At 34.5% G+C, this 22494-nt stretch overlaps 1 protein-coding gene across 3 annotated transcripts in view; it reads left to right on the top strand.

Moving 5' to 3' along the window:
* The window catches only part of LOC150108202 (telomerase reverse transcriptase-like), a 432232-nt gene that overhangs the window by 65114 nt on the left and 344624 nt on the right, over positions 1 to 22494 (top strand). For all 3 annotated transcript variants that reach the window (XM_090390650.1, XM_090390651.1, XM_090390652.1), the window contains exons 9-11: positions 9427 to 9497; positions 17052 to 17123; positions 21931 to 22015. In XM_090390650.1, the coding sequence (XP_090246776.1) occupies positions 9427 to 9497; positions 17052 to 17123; positions 21931 to 22015 (228 nt within the window). The remainder of the gene's footprint in view (positions 1 to 9426; positions 9498 to 17051; positions 17124 to 21930; positions 22016 to 22494) is intronic.

Genomic DNA, 22494 nt, shown 5'->3' on the forward strand with positions numbered 1-22494 from the left:
AGGTAAACATAAGTAAAAAAACTGACAAAAAAAAAAACATTGTCCAATAGCTGCTAATATCTATAAATTGAAATGACTGGAATGATAGTTTAATCACAAGTATCAGTAGGCATGTTACAGCATTCATTCTACACAAATTATAGACTCTACAACTGTGTTATGAATAATTATTTTAATTTCCCGACGTTTTGACCTTCATATTAAGGTCATCATCTGGAGTATACACATACATATATATACAGAGACAAGCTAAATTGCATTTCGCATAGTATGCTGAAGAGACAGTGCTTTGATCAATGTTTATTCTACTGGCCTGACTTCTAGTGAAAATAAAAAAAATTACAATAAATAAATGAAAGAAAATAAATTAACTACATCCAAGCAATATTCTATTTAAGACAACATCAGAAAAACATTCTTTCATGTAGATAGTTTTGTTACCGTAAAATGATGTCCTAATTTAACATGACAATTGTTATATTAGATTTAGGATCCTGGATTACCTATGGTCCTATTTATAATTAATTCTTAGAGAGAAAGGTTAAGTGGGTAGAATATGTGCCTTTCATATGCTTGGGATTTTTAGACCATATTATTATTGTTAAGATTAAGGTGATTGATAAGAATCTCACAGGCTTCCTTAAATTTACGTTCATGCCATGTTTTGGTGTGATGTAAACAACAGGTGCTTTTCCAGTCAGTTCTATGTAGTGTTCTGGACATGATCAGAAAGACCAGCTTGATCATAGCTATTATATTTAATGTGTTGTCTATGTTCCATTTTTTGATAGGAATTGTGCATCCTGTTTCTCCTATATTTATATATATAAATTTAAGGAGGCCTGTGAGATTCTTATTAGTCACTCTAATCTTAACAATAATGATGGTCTAAAAATCCCAAGCATATGGAAAGCACATATTCTACCCACTTAACCTTTTTTCCTAAGAGTTAATTATAAATAGGACCATAGGTAATCCAGGATCCTAAATCTAATATAACAATTGTCATGTTAAATTACTATTATTATTATTATTATGTGACACCTCCAGGGAGTCCAAAGACTCATCGAGGGAGAGTGTGCCAACAGCATCGAATGATTACTTCCGACTACTAACCATGCTCAAACTTGCTTAAATTTTTGCTGAGCCATTAGTAGCAGAGGCTCTACTAATCGACCAACCTTTGCAGACATCATTTTACTATTGCAAACTATCTACATGAAAGAATGTTTCTCTGATGTCTTAAATAGAATATAGCAGGGGTGGTCATAACATGGCTTGCGAGCCACATGCGGCTCGAGCCCACACATCATGCAGCTCTTCACGATCTACCAGGAAAAAATAAACAAAAAGAGAAGAGCAGACAACAAAAAAAAGGAACAAAATAAAAAATAAAAAAAAGAGAGAGAAGAGAGAGAGAGAGAGAAACAGAGTTAATAAAAATTACTGCAATAAAAAAGTTGAATTCAAAACACATTAAATGAAGTTTACTTTGAACAATTAGAATAATTTTAAAGTTGAAACACAATAATTTTAGTTACTTATTTACTAGTAGAGGCCTTCCTTGTATCCATTTTCTTAGTAAACTCCTTAAAATTAGGTATATAATTAGTCAAAGCAGTTCTTACAAGCATGTTATAACCTCGCCATGCGTACGCTCACTTAGTCCTGTACCATTTAGTAGAGGCCTTCCTTGTATCCATTTTCTTAGTAAGCTCCTTAAAATTAAGTGTGTGTGAGGGTGGTCTGAAAAGTTTTCGGCCTCAATCATAGATGACAAGACTATCAGCAAGATTATTTTTTCTAAGTTAGTACATCTGTCATAAGCATCCATGTGAAATTGCAAGTCATTCTATCAAGTAGTTTGTTTTATACAGCTGTCTGTATATGGATAAAATAGAGTATTTTACTGTTATAAAATTCTTTGTAAAAGAAGGCTTAACGCCAAAAGAAATTCATTCGAAGTTCATAAAAATTTATGGGCACTCTTCTTTGTTTTCGACAATTAAGAAATGGGCTGTCGAGTTTAAACATGGCCATACCAGCCTTGAAGATGATCCACGTGAAAGACATCCAAAAAAGTGTAACAACGCCAGAAATCATTGATCAAGTGCAAGATATAGTATTGGATGACCGGCGAGTCAAAGTGCATGAAATTGCTGGGATTATAGGCATTTCAAAAGAACATGTAGGATATATTTTGCATGAAGAATTGCAAATGTGAAAAAGCTTTGCGCAAGATAGGTACCGCGCTTGCTCACAGCAGATCATAAACACACTCACATGACAATCTCTGAACAGTGCTTGGAGTGTTTTAACAAGAATAAAACTGATTTTGTGCATCGATTTATTACTATGGATGAGACCTGGATTCACCATTAATATCAGAATCCAAACAACAGTCAAAACAGTGGACAGGAGCCGGTTATTCTGCGTCAAAGAAGACAAAGTCGGTTCCATCAGCAGGGGTATTTTGCACATCTTACTGAGAACCACTACAGGGACTGGATAATGGCATTGGAGCATTGCTGGAATAAATGTATTAGTCTTAAGGGAGATTATGTTGAAAAATAAAAATAATTTTGAAATTATAAATTTGTTTTTTCATTGTTAGGCTGAGATCTTTTCAGACCACCCTTGTAATTAGTCAAAGCAGTTCTTACAAGCTTGTTAGAACCTCGCAATCTGCACACTCACTTACTCCCTTACCATCGTATCGGTCAAATGTTGCAGCTCTTCTAAGTCTTACAGGAATTATTTTGGCTCTGAAAAAATGCATAGTTGGCCACCGCTGGAATACAGCTTTGATGTAGTTAATTTTTTTTATTTCATTTATTTATTGTAATTTTTATTTTCACTAGACGTCAGGCCAGTAGAATAACCTAACCTTTAATCAAATCATTGTCTCTGATTCTTTTTCATCATTCATGAAAAATTTATATCATTACTAACTTCCTATCTACAATTTTCCTTCAAATCAGTCTGTTACCTGTCAAGGCTCCAACATTGTTAGATCTTATATTTCTGTCTTCTAAGGCACTTTTTATTGTATCAATCCACCTATATCTTGGTATTCCTCTGGATCTTTTTCCTGCCAACCTGGCAGAGAACACTTGTTTTGCTAATCTTTCCTCTCCCATTCTGTTTAAGTGACCATACCACCTGAGATTAGCTCTGCTAACACATTCCTGAATGCTCACAATGTTAACTTCTTTCCTAATATCCTCATTTTTAATATGATATTGCCATTGATGCCATCTGCTCATGCCTGTAATCTTTCTCAGGACATTCATATCTGCTGTCTCTAGTCTGTGGTCAAGTGTTTTGCTTCTGAACCAAATCTTCTGATCTCAGATCCATAAGTTAAATTGGTTTGAACACTGTCTTGTATACAGCTAATTTAGTGTTTTGACTAATTTCTCTCTTATTCATTTACAGTTTACTTCCTACCATACCAGCTTTATTGATTCTGTGACTATTTTCATATTTAATTTACCATCTTCACTAAAAATCGTGCCTAAGTAGCTGAAATGTTTTACTTGTTCTATAGGTTCTCCATTCACAATGCAGTTGATATTTTCAACACTTCTGCCTATTTTCATTGTCTTTGTCTTGTTATTACTGACCATCATACCATGTCAATTACAACAGTTATTCAATTTACTCAGGGAATCTTGCGGACTTATAGCGGATTTATTTAGAAGTATAACATCATTGCATAAAGCAAAGAACCGAGCTTAATATCTCCAATTTTGATATCAGGTTTAATAACACTTTCTTTCATAATGTGATCCATATAATATAGATAATGAATAATAGAGGGGACTCTGACACCAGATTTAACATTAAACCATCTTCCTGTACTTCCTTCAAATCTAACTGCTGACTTACAACTCAAATAAAGACTAAGTATTGATTGATATAATGCCCCACTGACACCATACAACTGTAGAGTTTTGAATAGCTTCTCTCTTGGCACCTTGTCATATGCTTTTTCCAGATCTACAAAACTTAAATACAGATCTTTGTTATATTCCAATGATTTCTCAGCTATTTGTTGTAAAGTGAAAATGTGATCCTGACAGCCTTTATTTGGCCAGAATCCAGCTTGTTCTTCACTAAGCTTCTCTTCCACAATTCTTCTCAACCATTTCTCAAGTATACTGGTTTAAATCTTACCAGGAACACTCAGTACAGAAATACATCTGTAATTCTGACATTCAATTTTATTTCCCTTTTTATATATGGGTAATATGAGAGCTCTACTCCAATCATCTGGAATTCGTTCCTCTGTCCAGGCCCTCTGAACTATGTAGTGCAGTCACCGAAAGACTTTTATACCTCCATACTTGAGCATTTCTGGTCAAATATCATCTACTCCAGCTGCCTTCCCTCGTTTCAGACTTTTTCTGGCTTTTTTTAATGATACTACTCATCCATCTAACTCAAGTAGGAGTTAGATGGATGAGTAGTATCATTAAAACATGAGCTGCATATAAAAAAAAAAAAAAAAAAAAAAAAAAAGGCTGTGGAGGGTATATAAGGAGAAATATTACAAAGCTTATAAGCAGTACAAAGGTCAAGTAAGAGGTGACCAGCATGGTAAGGAAGGTAAAATCAGATTATGAAAAGAAATTAGTTCAACAGGCCATTGGAAATCCATGAGTTCTTTTGTTATGTGGCAAGTAGGAGGAAGACTGAGTATGGGAGGTTAACTCGAATGATTACTGATGGTAGAGAGTTGACAGAGTCAGATGAGTTGAGCTACTGAGTGACTGCTTTGCAAAAGTAATCAGTGTTTTCTTCTGAGCTTGCCACTGAATCTCCAAGGTTTGATTCCTGTTCTCAAACTCTTTCATTTTTTCTTGAATAATGTTTGTATATTTCAGTTTACAGTTCATCTGAGAGCTGCTCAACTTTTATTCATTTTAAAACTTTCTTACACATTCGTCTTTTCAATATGAAATTCAATTTTATTCTGCTTGAGACCAAATCGTGATCGATTCCAATTTCAAATCCTCTGTACACCTAGTGTCCTGCACCAGGGAGAAAACATCACTATCAACAATAACATAGTCAATGAGATTTTTCTTATTCCTTGCATCTTCTCTCCATGTGAATTTGTGCACATTTTTATGTTGGAACATGGTGTTGGTAATAACCATTCCATGTCCTTAGCAGAAATCAAAAAGTATTTGCCATTATTATTAGCGTTGCTCTTTTCTCCAAATTTTCCCAAAATATTTTTGTATATCTGACAATCATTTCCTACTCTCCTATTTAGATCCCAACAAGGATTAATCAGTTGCTTTCTCTAAAGCCTCAAAATATTCCTCCACTTCTGCCTTAGCAGAACCTTCTGTAGGACCATAGGCACAAATAAGTCTCATTGTACAGTTCTCCATTCTGATATTTGCCCATATCACTCTACTTGAAATTGCCTGCCATTCAAGAAGATTAACCTCATATTTAGTGTTGAATATTATAGCTGCTACTCCTTTTTCCTGATTGTTATTGCCTTTAATATAACATTTTTTATTTATTTCTTAGATAGATCTCACCAGTTTTGTCTTTTTTGTTTCAGTCACCCTTATTATGTCGATCTGGTACTTATTCAATTTTTCTGTTAGTTCCGTTTCTTTGTCATTCAGGCTATTTATGTTGATAGTACCGATCTTGAACTCTGCTGATGTTGAGTTTGGGTGTGTTTCAGGATTTGTTCCAGTAGCTGACTTTTTACTGTTTGCCGTGGTTCCTTGGCAAAAATAACGGGGGGTGGGGGTCTTGTTTAACTGGGCGATGCCCCAGCCAGCACGAAATTCAGTCGTGTTGTACCATAATTTAATGTTGTGGTTTAGGCTGATAAGAATACAATTTGGTCAGCTAAATCCCAAATTGCCAGCCCATCCTCATTTGTTCATTATCCAGGTAGATACCTAACAGTGTGCACCACGAGAAGGTGAGGATTGGACATTAGGTCAGAAGCCCTGGTCTGTTCTCCACATTCCTTTAAAGGCCGCACAGCTTTGGTCCTTAAGTACCCCAGAGAGCTTGCAAGATGGTTTAAATAGGCTGACAGTTTTGGTAAAACATAATGGTAAAACAAAATAACATCAATTTAATGTGGAAAAGTGTAAAGTTATACATTTTGAGATACAATATAACAAGCTATGTATCACAATGAGGGAACTGTATCCTAGGAAAAAATTGATGAAGCCAGAGATTTGAGAAGTAGTAGTAATAGAGAGAGAGAGAGAGAGAGCAAGAGAGTTGAAGTTTAGAGGACATATTGTTAAAGTAGCCAAGGTAGCTACATAGGATTACTTGGTTATTGAAGAACACACCAACAAGCAGAGATAAGGTAGTTATCATTCCCTTTTATAAAGCCTTGATACGACTACATCTGGATTATTGTGCTCAGGTATGGTCACCTTGGTTTCTTGGGATGAGGAAGTGATGGAGAGGATCCAGAGGCAGGTGACCAAGATGGTGAATAGTCTATGGAATGCTCCCTGTGAGGATAGATTGAAAGTTTGTGAATTGCAAAAGTTGGTTGATAGGCGAAAAAGGGGAAGATATGATAGAAACATTTAAGTTATTTAAAGGATTTTTATATATTATTGATGTGGAGGAAATTTTTTAGTACTTAGCTAGAGGAGACAGAACAGGAGGTCATCCCTGGAAGTTGGGTAAAAGTTGTAGTTAACAAGGTTATGAGGACTGGATTTTTCTTTTGAAGAGTCGGTGAATGAAAGGAATGAGTTACCTGATTTGGAGATGAGTGCTTTTACTTTAATGGTTTCAAGGAGCAGCATGATCGATATTTTGTTGATAGTTTGGGTCTCCCACAATGAGTCTTAGGATTCCATGAGGTGCCTATGTAATAATAATATTTCTTTTATCCACTGTAATGATTCCATTATAACCCTTACCACTATAAAAGTGAATCATTTTGCTTTCATAGGCAACTCATCTCAGTACATTGAAAGAAAGATTACAGCAGTTATCTTTATTTCCAGTGTACTGAGATGAGTTCTTTTAATGTGCATAGTGACAGTTCTTGGCATTTATACATGTAACTTTCAAAAGCAAACAAGAAGGGGAAAAAAGTTGTTTTTTTTTCCTATTTGTTCTTTATGAGTACTAATTGCATATTTTTGAAAATTATGCAATTGAAAGCAAAAAATTGTTAGTTATTTAGGCAATTGAGTTATTAGCATTACCAAACTGTGGAGACATGATTAAATATCTCATATTTAATAATTTGGTTGAATGGAAGTTAATGGAATTTGCTGTTTAGAATGTATGCAAGAATTTATCTATGTGGTTCACTTTTGATTTTGATTTCATTCAGAACCTTCTTAGTTTACAAAATTTGGGTGAAATAACTTGACTGATAGTAATAATTCTCTATTTCCAGGTGAAATTTAATGTAAAGTGGTATTTGAGATTTATATTAAAATTTGGATTATTTCATTCAGTCTATCTGTAATGACAGAATTAGATTAAAAAAAGTTATCTATCTACAGTACATCATCTAAAGATGAGTGGACATTTTATAAACCACTGTATAAATTTTGACACTAGTCAGAGTTTTACCAAAGAACAGTTGTTTAATAGATCTCTTTGTATACCATACATTTGCTACAGACCTCATCTTAGTACTTGCAGAAGGCATTGGAAAGTATTAAATACTGTAATGTATGTAGACATTTATAAGAGCATGCTAACCAGATACTTATTTGGTAATATTCATATGTTATGGTACTGTAACTGATGTCATATGTTAGGGTACTGTAATTTTTAATCTCACATTCATGACTGATTTTTAAAATTGGACTATTTTATTGACAAAATTTAACAAAACAGTTCGAAATGATGACAATTCCTCTTTGGCTTAATGGAATTTAATAAAATTGTAGTTAGGATCATTTTGATTTCGGTTTCATTCAGATTATTTGTAGTAGTGGCACAATTGGGCAAACAGAATCGTCTACCAATATTTTATGCCAGAAAGTAGTCCTAGGTTCAGTTGTGATAATGAATGGTCATTATACAGAATGTTATTTTGAATTACTTTATTATTATTATTATTATTGTCTACAACAGCATTTTTTATTTTATTTTATTTATTTATTTTATTTTATTTTTATTTATTTATTTTTTACTTTTTTTTTTGTAAAATGATAGGTGTTGGTACTCATTGTTTGCTAGCAGGAAGAATTGCGACTATAGAAAGTTTTATATTACAATATCTTAACTCTGGATGTAGTGAAAATTGCAGATTTCATTAAATAACTAAACTTATTTACATACTAGGGGGAAAATGTGTGAAAAATGACCAAATACTACAATCTAATTGAATGTCGTCCTTAAGTCATATGCCACTGTTAATAAAAGGTGCCAGTACTCCATACAATTGCATACTGTCTCAAAATAAAAAGCACTGCTCTGCAATAATATCCTTACTCATTTAGTTTACTGTCAAATTTGAAAATATGCAGAATGACCCTCAGTAATAGAATATAGTAGCAGTCAACTTAGAAAGCTTTAAGATAGCATGAAATAATTTTTATATTTCTGGTTAGGTTAACTGATCTATAATGATGCAAGTTTATTTTGCACTTGGTTAGACTAATAAATTTAGTTTAATCCTTTATCCAATTGTAAGCAAACAAAGTTTGCTCCTTTGTTTGCTTACACTTGGATAAAGGATTAAACTTATTAAATTTATTATAGTCTAACCAAGTGCAAAATAAATTTCCAACATCTTTCTCTAAATCCAGAGTAATTTAATAATAAGGTGGTACACCAGTTGGCAACTCATATAGGTAAATATGACCTCTCCATTGCTTCTGCCTTAGTATCACCACTTTGGGTCTGCCTCCCACTGACGAGACCAATTAAGGTCAAAACCGGTCTGGGTAGGGGTCCTTCCCTTAATGTAGAGCAGTATACATGTCTGCAAGGAGATGTGCTTTGCATTATGGGAGATACTGAGACAAGGAGTGATGAGAGCTCGGTCCACCTTTGCTACGAGTTGCCAAGGGATGTACCACCTTACCTCAGTCCTCAAGATATTTTCAGGTGCAAACTTTGTTTGCTTACACTTGGATAAAGGATTAAACAAAATTTATTATAATCTATAATGATTTTATGCAAATTAGTGCAATTGAAAATGTCAGTATTATTTGTTTGTGTGTGTGTAAAAATAAAGAGGTATACATAGATTGGGATTCTTGTGTTATGTGGTTTGACTATATAGATAATGATTCAGTATATGGACCATCTACTGATGTTTAGGACTGATTTAGTTTTAAATTAGTTGAATATGAAGTAGGAATAAAAAAAATATGGAGTTTGTCTATTGCTGCTCTAGATGACTATGCTTAGGCAATAATAATGCAATTTGTCATTGTTATCTAGCACAAGTTTGGAAATTTCAAGGTCATGGATATTATATTCCAAGAAATTTAGGGAGGGCTTACCCAAAACAGGCAAGTTTTTATTTTATTTTTTTATTTTAGGTTTACATATTATATTCTTATTATCAGTGATTGAATATTGTGTTTAATATGGTGTATATTATTTAGCAGTAAAATTGATATCTTTATACAGGATTTCTATTTAAAAGTCCATTTGATTTTCCAATTTGAAAAAAAGTTGGAAATGTGCTGCAAAATATATGATCTTTTGATGCTGTGTTCGGTTCTCTTATGGTATATTCCATTAGTAAGGCTCCTCCTTGATCATTTACAAATGAAGTTAGAACTAGGCCAACTAAATTATACAGTAATACTCTGCCCTAAGATGCTTTGCTTTACAGTGATCCATCTATACCATGATTTTCAATTATGGTTTTAGTAAAATGACACTCCCATGAATCAGTTGATGTGCAATTTTTGTGCACTGTTTGTTTAGACGTCATTGCTCACTACATCTGTTTGTGTTTTGGTGTTTCACTATGAATTATAAACTGTTTATAACTTTATTTTATTTTATTGTTGTTAATAATGGCAGATAAAATTCAAAGTAAGGGTGTTGTTGCTTCCAGTGAAAAGAGACACATAAATCTCTTACATTATACAGGGGACGAAACAGCCATGAGAAAATGAAATGACAAAACTGCTCTTCGGTTGGAAAGACCTGGATTCAAACCCATCTGAAGTGAATTTTATTGCCTCCGTAGCTCAATTGGAAGAACAACGGTACATTGCTCCCTTCGATTGGAAAAAAACGAGTTTGATTCCCATCGTGAAGGGAGGAATCTTTATATGGACTTTTTCAATTGATGGTGAGTTAGCCGATCTCATACGGAGGTAGCAGGGTTTTTTCTCCCGGAAACTCGAGTTTTTCGTCCCGCATACAAGTTGGCCCTTCAGAACACATGCAATTTTCAGACAAAAAATACTTGTGGTGGTTGTGTGCAGTAGATGGCACTGATGTAGTTGATTTGTTAGTAGCGGTTTGGTAGTGGTGGAGACAGAGAGTTGTACAGTGGGTGTCGTCCCGCGATGAGTCTTCGGACTCCTTGTTGGTGTCACAAATAATAATAATTATTATATTCTGAAATTAAAATCATTAAATTTCGCAATGATGGTATATCGAACACTGAGATAGTCTGCATGCTAAACTTACCTTGCACTACTTGCACTACTTGTCACAAAGATAAAGTTCTTAATGAAGCAAAAAGTACTATACTAGTTAATACTGCAGTTATCTGTAACTGCCACAATCTTATTGCTGAAATGGAGAAAACTTTTAATGATGTAGATTGATGCCCAAACTGATTGGTGGTTCCCTTAAGCCAAGCTATTCAGAATAACTTTTTCAATTGCAAAAATTATTCTAAATTTTTTATTTGCATATCTGACATTAATAAGTGTTTTACTTATATCATTTATGGACATATATAACTGCTTAAAAATGTTTTTAAGCCATTAAGTGACCAATAAGTAACTATTGTTAAGTGAAAAATAAATAAAACAGTGATTCACTATATGATAGTGGTCTGGAACCTAATGTGTTGTATGACTATGATCTGGAATTGTTTTGAACAACTTTTCTATTGATTATGATTACATCACCATTTGCAATCAATAAGAGGATTGGTATCATAAAAATGTTTAAAGAAAATTCAACATAACACAAAATAATCAGCTAAACTCAGCACGGTAATATTTATTTTATTTTTTTATACTGTAATGTAAAACAGAAATAAGCCAATTACTGCTGTCAGTTATTGGCTTATTTTGTACCCAATGATGGGATATACAAAACTTTAACAGAGGATATTCTTTTTGTTTTGTTTTTTTTAATATTTAACCAAAATATATAATTTCTTTATATCACTATCAAATTACTGACATGCACCCTCAGGAGGTTACACACCTAAATGTTGGAATTTTTTTTCCACTTGGTTAGACTATAATAAATTTAGTTTAATCCTTTATCCAAGTGTAAGCAAAGTTTGCGCCTGAAGTCCTGAAGATACTTCAGGTGCAAACTTTGTTTGCTTACACTTGGATAAAGGATTAAATTAAATTTATTATAGTCTAACCAAGTGAAAAAAAACTTCCAACATTTTCTCTAAATTCCAGATTAATTTAATAATAAGGTGAGAAACCTTTTGGCAACTCATATAGGTAAATATGACTTCCACCTTAGTATCACCACTTCTGGATCTGGCTCCCACTGACGAGACCTCAATAAAGGTCGAAACCGGTCTGGGTAGTGGCCCTTCCCTTGACATAGGCTTATTTTGTACCCGATGATGGGATATACAAAACTTGAACAGAGGATATTCAAAGTGAAAGATGAGAAAAAAGTATTAATTTTTTTTTTTTTTTTAATATTTAACCAAAATATATAATTGGTTAAAGGAGATGTGCTTTGCATTATGGAAGATACTAAGACAAGTAGTGATGAGAGCTTGGTCCACCTTTATCACGAGTTGCCTCAGTCCTGAAGATACTTCAGGTGCAAACTTTGTTTGCTTACACTTGGATCAAGGATTAAACTAAATTTATTGCACACCTAAATGGTTTTATCTCAAATTTATTGAGAGTTTTAATGTTAATTTCAAATGCTTTTAGCCTCACAATTTGTTTATAGTAGTATCATAAAAGAAATTGTTTGACATTTTCAAAGTGATATGAGACATGCTATAAGTGTTAAACTGAAACTGTGTGAAAATGGTCATATATAAATAATAATAATTTATTTATTTATAATATTAATAATTTATAAATTATTATAAATAATTATTTATTTATTTATCACTGACTTATGACTATTTATAGTCATGTCACTGTAAAACAGTGTAAAAAAAGTTTTTTTTTTTTTTCCATTCATAACTATTATAATAGTATTACAACACTAAGCAGAATACGAAATTATAAAATATGTTTATTAACTGGCTTATATTTTGGCATTTTAACTTGCATTTTACACAAGACAATGAGTAAGTGAAACAAAAAAAGACAATTCAAAAAGTTGATACGGATCAGAGAGAGAGTATTTTTCGACAATGGCTATGATGCCTTCTCCTAACTTTGACAAGTAGGGTTGTATTAATCTGCTGAAAATTTGGGAGTCATTCTAACAGTCATTTTAAGAACAACTCCTATACAACTGTAATAACTTCTTTTATACAACAAATGACAACTGTAGATCTTTGTCCATTCCAGTTTGAATTGTTTCACTTACTCATTATCTCATGTAAACTGTAACATGTTTTTCTCTGAGGATGCTGGCTTGAAATCCAGCAAAATATAAGTGAGTTAATAAACATTTTATATTTAGTATTTTGTTTAGTGTTGTAATACCATTAAAATAGTTATGAATATTGTCCAACACCTAAGCCTGTCAACTAGAGTTCTTTTCATGTCTCATACACACTACTATATAAGTAGTTGACATATTTGGCCTCAATATTGATAGTTAAACAGAGTAAAATAATAAATTTAGTTTAATCCTTTATCCAAGTGTGAGCAAACAAAGTTTGCACCTGAAAGTATCTTCAGGACTGGGGTAAGGTGGTACAACACCGGACAACTCGTTGCAAAGGTGGAGCAAGCTAACATCACTCCTACTCAGTATCTCCCATAATGCAAAACACATCTCCTTGCGGATATGTATAATGTTATGCATTAAGGGAAGGGCCACTACCCAGACTGGTTTCGACCTTTATTGAGGTCTCTTCAGTAGGAGCCAGGCCCAAGAAGAGATCTCAATAAAGGTCGAAGCTAGTCTGGGTAGTGGCCCTTCTCTTAATGCATAACATTATACATATCCGCAAGGAGATGTTTTGCATTATGGGAGATACTGAGATAGGAGTGATGTTAGCTTGTTCCACCTTTGCAATTTGCAATTTGAAAATTTTCAAACCCTAGATATATTTCAAGAAAATGTGATATATTAATCCTACTTAGAAAAAAAAGAAAAGAAAAAGTGAAATATCAATAACAACCAAATATGAACTTTTGTTATAAGTAATATTTTTGTTACTCACGAAAGAAGCTGGAATTCTCTAACTTTACTACCAATCAGTGAAAATGTGCCATGAAAAGATAGAGAGTTTCATCTCTATCTTTTCATGTAGCATTTAAGAAATGTAGAATATAGCGTTTAAGAAATGATGTAGCTGAATATTGAAAACTAATGGATATGGATCATTGATCCATGTTGATTAGTGTTCTCAAGATCCCTGTCTGTTAGTTATTTTATGATATCAACAATTTTATCATTAACTTCATCCACTATCACTAAGAAATTGCATAGCTGCGGCTTTTATTATGGTAAAGCTAATGTTCATAAGTTCTATAACATTAATAAACATCAAATATTGTTTCAAATGTTTGAAATCTTACACAACAAGCAGTGGAAACCTGATAAATTTGCATTTGTGTATGGTATTGTATTTGTATTGATTGTATTGATCATTCTGGCAGAGGTCTAGCTATGCTCTTACGAACCAAACACGTTAAATATAAAGAAATCATATCAACTACATATAGCAATATAAATAGTAAAGCCAAGGCTCAAGTAGTCAAGTTATTTCTACCAAAACGTATTATTACAATTGTTAATGCATATCACCCAGGTAAACTGCCAAAAATCTGGAAAACATCAGTCATTATACCTTTACTAAAACCTAACAAAAACTCGAGTGACTAAAAGCTACAGACCAATAGCTTTGACTGGTACTCTCTGTAAACTAAACAAAAGAATAATACATACTAGACTTATGAATTGGCTCTTAGAAAATAACAAGATCAACTTCTACCAAACTGCATACAGGTCTCAACACAGTACAGAAGATCAATTATTTTATCTTTGCCAATCAATCATAAATGGCTTTCAAGAAAATCCACTAAAGAAGACAACAGCAATCTTCTTGGATCTAAAGCTGCCTTCGATTGCTTTTGGAGACAAAAGTTAATAAAAATTGCATACGATACTGGAATAAGGGGGAACACGTTAATTTGGATTTCATGAAAGGAAGAAAAATAAAAGTTAATGGAATTTATTCCAACATGCATTGGACTTGGGCTGGAGTCCCACAAGATTGTGTTCTAAGCCCACTCCTATTTCTCATCTATATGAACAATATTCATCCTCACATAATAAATGACACAAAAATAGCATGCTTATGTGGATGATATAGCAATCTGGCACACAAGCAGTAATCCCCAACAATCTGAAAAAGTCCTAAATAAATCAATAAAAGGCTTAGAAAGATGGGCAAAGGAACTTAAATTACAGATAAACCCAGAAAAAACAAAACTGTCTTCTTCACTGATAGAAAAAACAGACACATTTACAACCCTCAAATCAAAATATTGTATATAATACCAAAATAGGAAAAACAGTCTCCAAAATACTTAGGTCTAACCCTAGATACTGAACAGAGATTCACAACTCATATTACAAATATATATAATAAAGCTCTTAAAAAGCTTAATATCATCAAAAGGTTTTGTGGAACAAAGTGGGGGTACAAAATCGAAGATACTCAAAACTACATATATGGCACTCATACGACCCACTATGGAATATGCCTTATCAATCTGGGCTCCAGCTTCTACTAGTTCAAAAGAAAAACTTGACAGAGTACAATCAAGAGCAGCAGAAATTATTATAGGTGCAATCTCATCCAGAAATTAAAAGTTTAACTAGAAGACAGGAAAAACTCTCCACAGTTAAATTTGCTAACAGAATAAGGAGCCAACAGGATCACATCTAACTCAGGACTTTCAATGCCTGGACATGAAAATCTAGACTAAAGAGATCATCTAATTTACAGTATGATCATGAAATTAGAAAACAGATAGACTTAGAGCACCTGTCCATTGAAATAAGCAAAGAGCTATTCTTTTCCACTATACTTCCAAAAAACACAATGATAATTTAAATCTCCTAGAACCTTGTTCAAAAAAGATTCACAGCATGAAAATAAAAGAAAAGCACTTGACACTATACATCAGTTAAATAATATAAACCATGTCATTGCCTATACTGATGGATCATCTGATGAAGCACTCAACCGAGGAGGAGCAGGGGTTTTTCTAACTCTACCTGGAGGCGAGATAACAGAAATCAAAACCACAGTTGGCAAAATAGCTTCAAACTTCACTTGTGAATTAACAGCTATGCAAGCAGCTCATAAGTTCTATCTCTCTAATCCAGTAAAAACATTACAGAAGGAATAACCATCTACAGTGACTCAAAATCTGCACTTGAAACATTAAAAAATGAAAAAACAAAACTCACATAAGAAATTCATGAACAACTAACAAGTTAAATTTGAAAAATAAGAACTGTATACTGCAGGGATACCAGCCCATGTAAATATTGAAGGCAATGAAAGAGCAGACAGTCTAGCCAAAAAAGCAAGATACTTACTCAAAAATTACTCCCACTATCACTAACTGATGTCAACTCTGTCGCAAAAATAAGATTGATAAAACAGACTATCAAGAAGAAGTGTGAAATTAATGAAAATAAAGAAATAACCACAATAATCACCAGACTGAAGACGGAATATTTTAAAGGCATGAAAATTCACCCAGATGATACTAGAAGCTATGAAATATGCAAGAACTGTCCAGGAGTCGAACTAACAGGTGTTAGTTCGATTGCTGCTGCAATACAGAAAATTGACAATAACCCTATAGAAAAACTCTACTCCATCAAAGTTCAACAGATTGCCAAAAGCAGTTCTACAGGCCCACGGTCACATCTAGAAGCTCTTCAACAGGCTCTCGACAACAACATCGTATTTGTATTGAGATTGTATTATACGCATTTACATTAGGTATCCAGTCACTGTTAAGGCCAAACAAACCTGTTTATGAGTACTTTCACTGAGTTTCTAAACTGTTGTGATGGAGGAGGCCTGTTCTACTCTGAGGAACTCTGGTACAGTAGTTCTGTCACTGGTCAAGTCAGCAGCACATTGAAATTATAATTTGTTCTAATATATTAAAAATCCCCAAATTGCTAATTACTTGGTTCACTCTTGAAACTAGTATAACATTTGGTAGAGGATTCTTATAGGTAAGCCATACACAATACAAAAAAGAAAGAAAGAAAGAATCAATGATTGCTGTAATGATGACTGTATAATAGCAATGATAGTAATTGCCCCAAGTCTCAGAAAGAGAGAGAGAGAGAGTCCATTGTTCTCACATTTTTTGCTTCCTGATGCAATCCTCCACATAGGTAATACAGAGACAGTAGGAGATGCTTTGACCCAAAGTGGAGGCTCATATAAAGGTTGCAGGATATTTTCATCTCACCAAATAGGAAAACTAGCCAGAAGAACATCCCCAAATAACAGACATAATAAACTAGCCTACTGGTAGTCTCCTACATAGACAGTAGTTACTTGAACACTGATTTTCTGCTCAATTATTCTTCCGTTTTTTATTCTGTCTGTTACATTCTTTGCTTAATCTGTTACCTATAAGAAAAATTTTTCTAAAATGTAACTAATATTGTAAGTAAAGTGTTTGGAAATAAAATTAATCAAATGTTATTTTGTTTAGATATTTTGAATTCTTTGAATCCATTTGATGAAGTAACTGAATCTCTAATGGAAGCAATATTTCACTTAAAAGGTAAATTATGACTTCAGTTTGTATTTTATATAAAATGTTACTATTTTGAATTGGGATAGAGATGCATAGTATTGAAATTGTTGGTGCTTTCTCTACAAAGTGTAAAATCTTGGTGATGATAGGAATATGTTTGAAAATTTAAATCAAATTTGATTTTGAATATCTGAACATTTTTTCGAACTTGAATTATTGCTTTAAGAAACAGCAATATGCTTGTTTAACACTCTTCTGGCATCATTTACCTTGAATAAATTTAGAAAAATAAGAAAAACTAATCTCATGACTGACAATTGGAGAATAATTATTGTTTATCAGTTAAGGGGATAAAAATCCCTTATTGTTTTTCAGCCAGTAAGCGAAACTAAGATCGAAAACTACGATCTGAACATTCCCTGCCAACGAACTGTCAGTGTATCCAAGCGTAAGTGACCACTTGGTATTGCCACACCATGGCAACTCATTGTAAAGGTGGAGCAAGATCCCTCACTGTTCTTGATATTTTCTCATAATGTAAAACAGTACCACAGCTCTTAGGAGATGTGGTACTGTTTTACGTTATGAGGAGAGGTCACTACCCAGACCGGTTTCAACCTTTTTTGAGGTCTCATCAGTGAGTAGCTCGACATAAGGGATTTTTATCCCCTTAACTGATCAACCCTGCCAGAAAAAAATAGCCGTTTGGCTTTTCATCTTAGTTATACTATGTTATAATATATAATATAGTGACACACCTTTCTGGCAATCGTATAGCAAAAGTATATAAGTTCTTTTCACTTAAACTCTGATATTCTAGGTCTAGCTACTCACTGATGAGACCTCAAAAAAGGTTGAAACCGGTCTGGGTAGTGACCTCTCCTCATAATGTAAAACAGTACTACATCTCCTAAGAGCTGTGTGTTTTACATTATGAGAAAATATCAAGAACAGTGAGGGATCTTGCTCCACCTTTGCAACGAGTTGCCGTGGTGTGGCACTACCAAGTGGTCACTTACGCTTGGATACGCTGACAGTTCGTCGGCAGGAAACTTTCAGATCGTAGTTTTCGATCTTAGTTTCGCTTACTGGCTGAAAAACAATAAGGGATTTTTATCCCCTTAACTGATCAACCCCGCCAGAAAAAAATAGCTGTTTGGCTTTTCATCTCAATTATTGTTTATATTTTGCGTGGAAAGGAAAAATATACAAATAATTAGATGGGACAGCTATTGTCCCCCTTTCTCCCCCTTAGCCAACTTCTACATAGAACACCTGGAAAAGCTAGCTATCAATATAGCCACTCTCAAACCAATGCGTTGACTATGCTATGTTGACGATGTGCTTGTTATTTGGCCACATGGTCCAGACACATTAGACACATTCTTAGTGCATTTAAATAGCCAATACACAAAAATCCACTTTACAATGGAACTGGAAGCTAATAACTGTCTGCCCTTTCTGGATACACTAATCACATATCTTCCAGATGGTTCCTTATCATTCTCAGTTTATAGAAAACCCACACATGCAGGGAGATATTTACACAAACAATCACACTATCACCCATCTCAACAGTATAGTATCCTAAAAAATGCTAACCCAAAGAGCGAGAGCAATTTGTTCCAATGACAATGCTCTTATTGCTGAACTCACTCACTTATGCCACACCTTCTTAGCCAATGGCTATAATCCCCATAAGATAGACAAAATACTAAATGCTCCCCCAGAAATACCCCCCCCCCACTGTCCACCATGGAGAACTACAACAAAACAGTCACCATCCCATACATTTAAGGTACATCAGAAAAGATATCTAGAGTGCTCAATAAATATCAACTGTGTACCGTATTTAGACCATATGTCATTTTGGCTCTCTTTCCTTCATCACATCCAGGAGTCTACGAAGTACCCTGTTTGTGTGATCAAGCTTACTACAGTCGGACAGGAAGAACTGTGGACATCTGCTTCAGTGAACATAAAAAATACATCTGGAACTATTGCTTTAACTATAACTATTGCTGAACTATGGCAAGTCGGGTCTAGCAGACCATGCTTTGGATACCCCTGCACACAAGATCAACTGGAAGAAAACTAAAGTGCTACACAGAAGCCTTGAAACATACTCTGAACTTCAACAAGTATGGCTGCATAAATTTGTCTAAGATTTGGGAGACAGTCATCTTAAGACATAACTAGTACCTGCTTTCTCTCTCTGTTTTTTTTTTTTTTAAACGTAGAGGGTGCCTAATTAGGACTTTAGTCTTTGTGTTGTGGCTACAATTGCTCTAACTAGACCTACTGTTACACCAGATTGTTGTTGTCTCATGCACTGTGACAAACTGTTTTTTGTGCTCTGAAGATGCTGGTTAGAATACCAGCGAAATATCAGCAATAAGTCAATAAATAATTATTTACTTATCAGTCTGTATTCTAATATATACCGTCAAAATCAATCAACATGCAATATCCTAAGAACCTCCAATTCATCCACCTCTGTTCTCACATCAGTATCTGTCACATGTGTTAAAGCAGTAACCTCATTAGGATGATTATTCTATCGACTAGAGGTTGTTCACCTTGGAGACCTGCTGTGGATATGGGTACAGTCCGGCACGAAAATCACACTCTCTCCCTCGGATTTTCAAGGGCCAACAGGAGCGCACCGGAAGCGCGGTGCTTTATGGGGATAGCATCCCTATCTCTGGACAAACTGATTCCAGGGAGCCAAACCCTTACAAAGAAAAGACAACTCTCTCTGGGACTCCCAATGATGTCCGCACGGTTAGCCTAGTGGCGTTGCGCTTCACAACCATATGCCTGGGGAAGGAGTGTCCTGGGTTCGATTCCCGTCGCTGATGTGAGGAGCTTAAGGATCTTCCTCAGCCATAGCCAAGTTAGTCGGTCTTGGGCATGGACAGCAGGGTTTTTCATCCCGCAAGCAGGCAAACCGGCCCCGTGAACACACGCTTATCTACAGCCATAAAATAAAATTCTTAACCCCCCCCATGAGGGGGCTCAACTCGCCCCAATAGGGACGGGGGAGAAAAGGGAGGAAACTTCATATGAATCAATAAATTAGGATGATATACCCTTGCAAAGTGGTCACTCGGTAAGTCAACTATTTTATCTGATTCTGTCTACTCGTGATTATCATCTCTCATTAAGATTAATCATCCATAGTCATTCTTCCTCTTACTTGCCACATAAAAGAACTCTTTGGGATTTCCTTTGGCTTGCTCAGCTAGATTCTTCTCATGATCTGATTTTGCCTTCCTTACCATGCTTGGTCACCTTTCTTGCCTGAGCCTTGTACTGTTCATGAGTTTGCTGGTCACCTTTCTCTTTATATACCTTCCACAGCATTTTTTTCTTCTGCAGCTCGTGCTTAATGATATTACTCATCCATCTAATTCCTATCTGATTAACCCTCAATTTAATATTGCTTCCTCTAGATGAGATGACCCTTAACTATTTCCCATGCACTACTAACATCCTTACCCTTCAGTGTTTTATGCCTGGTACAGATTTAAGCTCCTTCCTAAGCTTATCATAATCATCTGCCTTGTAGTTCCACATATGTCCCTTCTTTACAGAATATTCCTCATGTTTTACAATCTCCCAAGTGAAGACAGCATGGTCACTTTCACCAATCACAGTCAATATGATCATCTTGGTTATGGATAGCTATTCTGATCCTATGACCATGTGATCTTTCTTCCTTCCATTCTATATCTCCATAGTCGAAATCCCCCATAATAATCATTCAGCCTGTATTCATTTTCCTAATTTGGCGATGCATGTCTTCCAGATCATCTGTGGAACTCCCTGGCCTATGGCAACAACCAACTGTACATTTTGTCTTACTGGCCTTGATCTCACACCAGACTGCTTCAAATGAATAGCCACCCTCCTGCCTATCTTTTATTCTTTTTTGTTGCAATTCATCTGTTATCATCAGCAGTATTCCCCCCCCCCCATCCTATCTTCTCTATTTTCCCTGAAAAATACTAAACCCTTCACATTCTATCACTGTAACTACATCATTTGCTGTTAGCCAAGTCTCACTAATGCCAAAAACTCCTCCATCTTGTTCCTGATACTTCTGGCATTAGTATATAGAAACTGCAGCATTTCTTTAGGCCCCCATCTACCTCCTTTAATTTCTGAGAAAACTACTCTATTCAATATTTTTGTTTGAGAGAGTCAATATTCCTCACTTGGTCATTCTCGCACTCACTCACTCACTCACTTCATGGGTGCCTTCACACAAACTCATTTGCTTCTACCCTAATTGCTTAAGATTTCCTGAATTTGCACTTCATGCTCAGTGAACAAAGCTCACTCTCTAGACACCTAACACCAAAACCATTTAGATGCCGTCTGTCAGCATTGTACAAATCCTTGTCTGTCGAACACAGACCACAGATCCACAAATTCTACATCATTCTTTCTGCACAATCTACATATAGATTCACTGGCTATCAACGTCCTCTTCCTCCTCCTCAGTTCACCTCTATCATAGCATGGTAAGAGACTTACAGTCTTCACCTTCTCACTCTTCTAACAACTCCTTTACATCTTCCCTCATAGAATACTTCTCGCCCCTCAAATCATTTTTGGGATTTTTCCTCTAATTTGTTTGCATTTATACTCAAATAATGTTTATAATTTTTCTTTTTCTTTTTTTTTTAAAATCTAATATTATGGAGTAACTTGCACACTTTCATATATGAACGTTTGAATATGTGTTGTTTTATGTTACTGATGCAAAACTATTATTATTATTTACATAAAAGTACATAAACATAACCAGAAATATTTTTCATTGCAGCATATTCTCACAATGCTTTTGCTTTGAGTGAAACTCAGAAATTGTTGTTGATACCTATATTACACAAAATAATTATTTCATACAGGTAAAAGTCTTAAATTTTGAAAATCAAATCAGTATATGTAAATAAAAAAGATAATAAAAATACAGTTGACTCTGACTTTGGCAAATTCCCATGGACCAAAGGAATAGTTTGGATAGTTTTCTATAGTGATTTTTTTGGGGGGAGGGGAGGCGGTATAGCATTGTACCTGTGGAGATTTAGTTGGGATTTTGCAGTAGCTTGTTATAGTGAGCAATTTTGTTATAAATGGTGTTTGCTGTGGTGAGAGTTGACTGTATATGCAAATACATGGATTTATATCAATTATCATCATCATCATCATCATCACAAAATACCTGATATGTTATGTATATGCAAGGGATGTATGGAATACAATGGCAGTATAATATGATTAAGTTTACATTATTACTAGTTTTCTATCAGCAATTTTCCTCCAAATTAATCTGATATTTGTCACAACTCCAATATTGTCAGAACTTATATTTTAGTCTTCTAAGGCA

The sequence above is a fragment of the Typopeltis vanoorti genome, chromosome 3 (genome assembly GCF_054136105.1).
Source record: "Typopeltis vanoorti isolate ZY-2024b chromosome 3, IOZ_Tvanoo_1.0, whole genome shotgun sequence".
Lineage (NCBI taxonomy): Eukaryota > Metazoa > Arthropoda > Arachnida > Uropygi > Thelyphonidae > Typopeltis > Typopeltis vanoorti.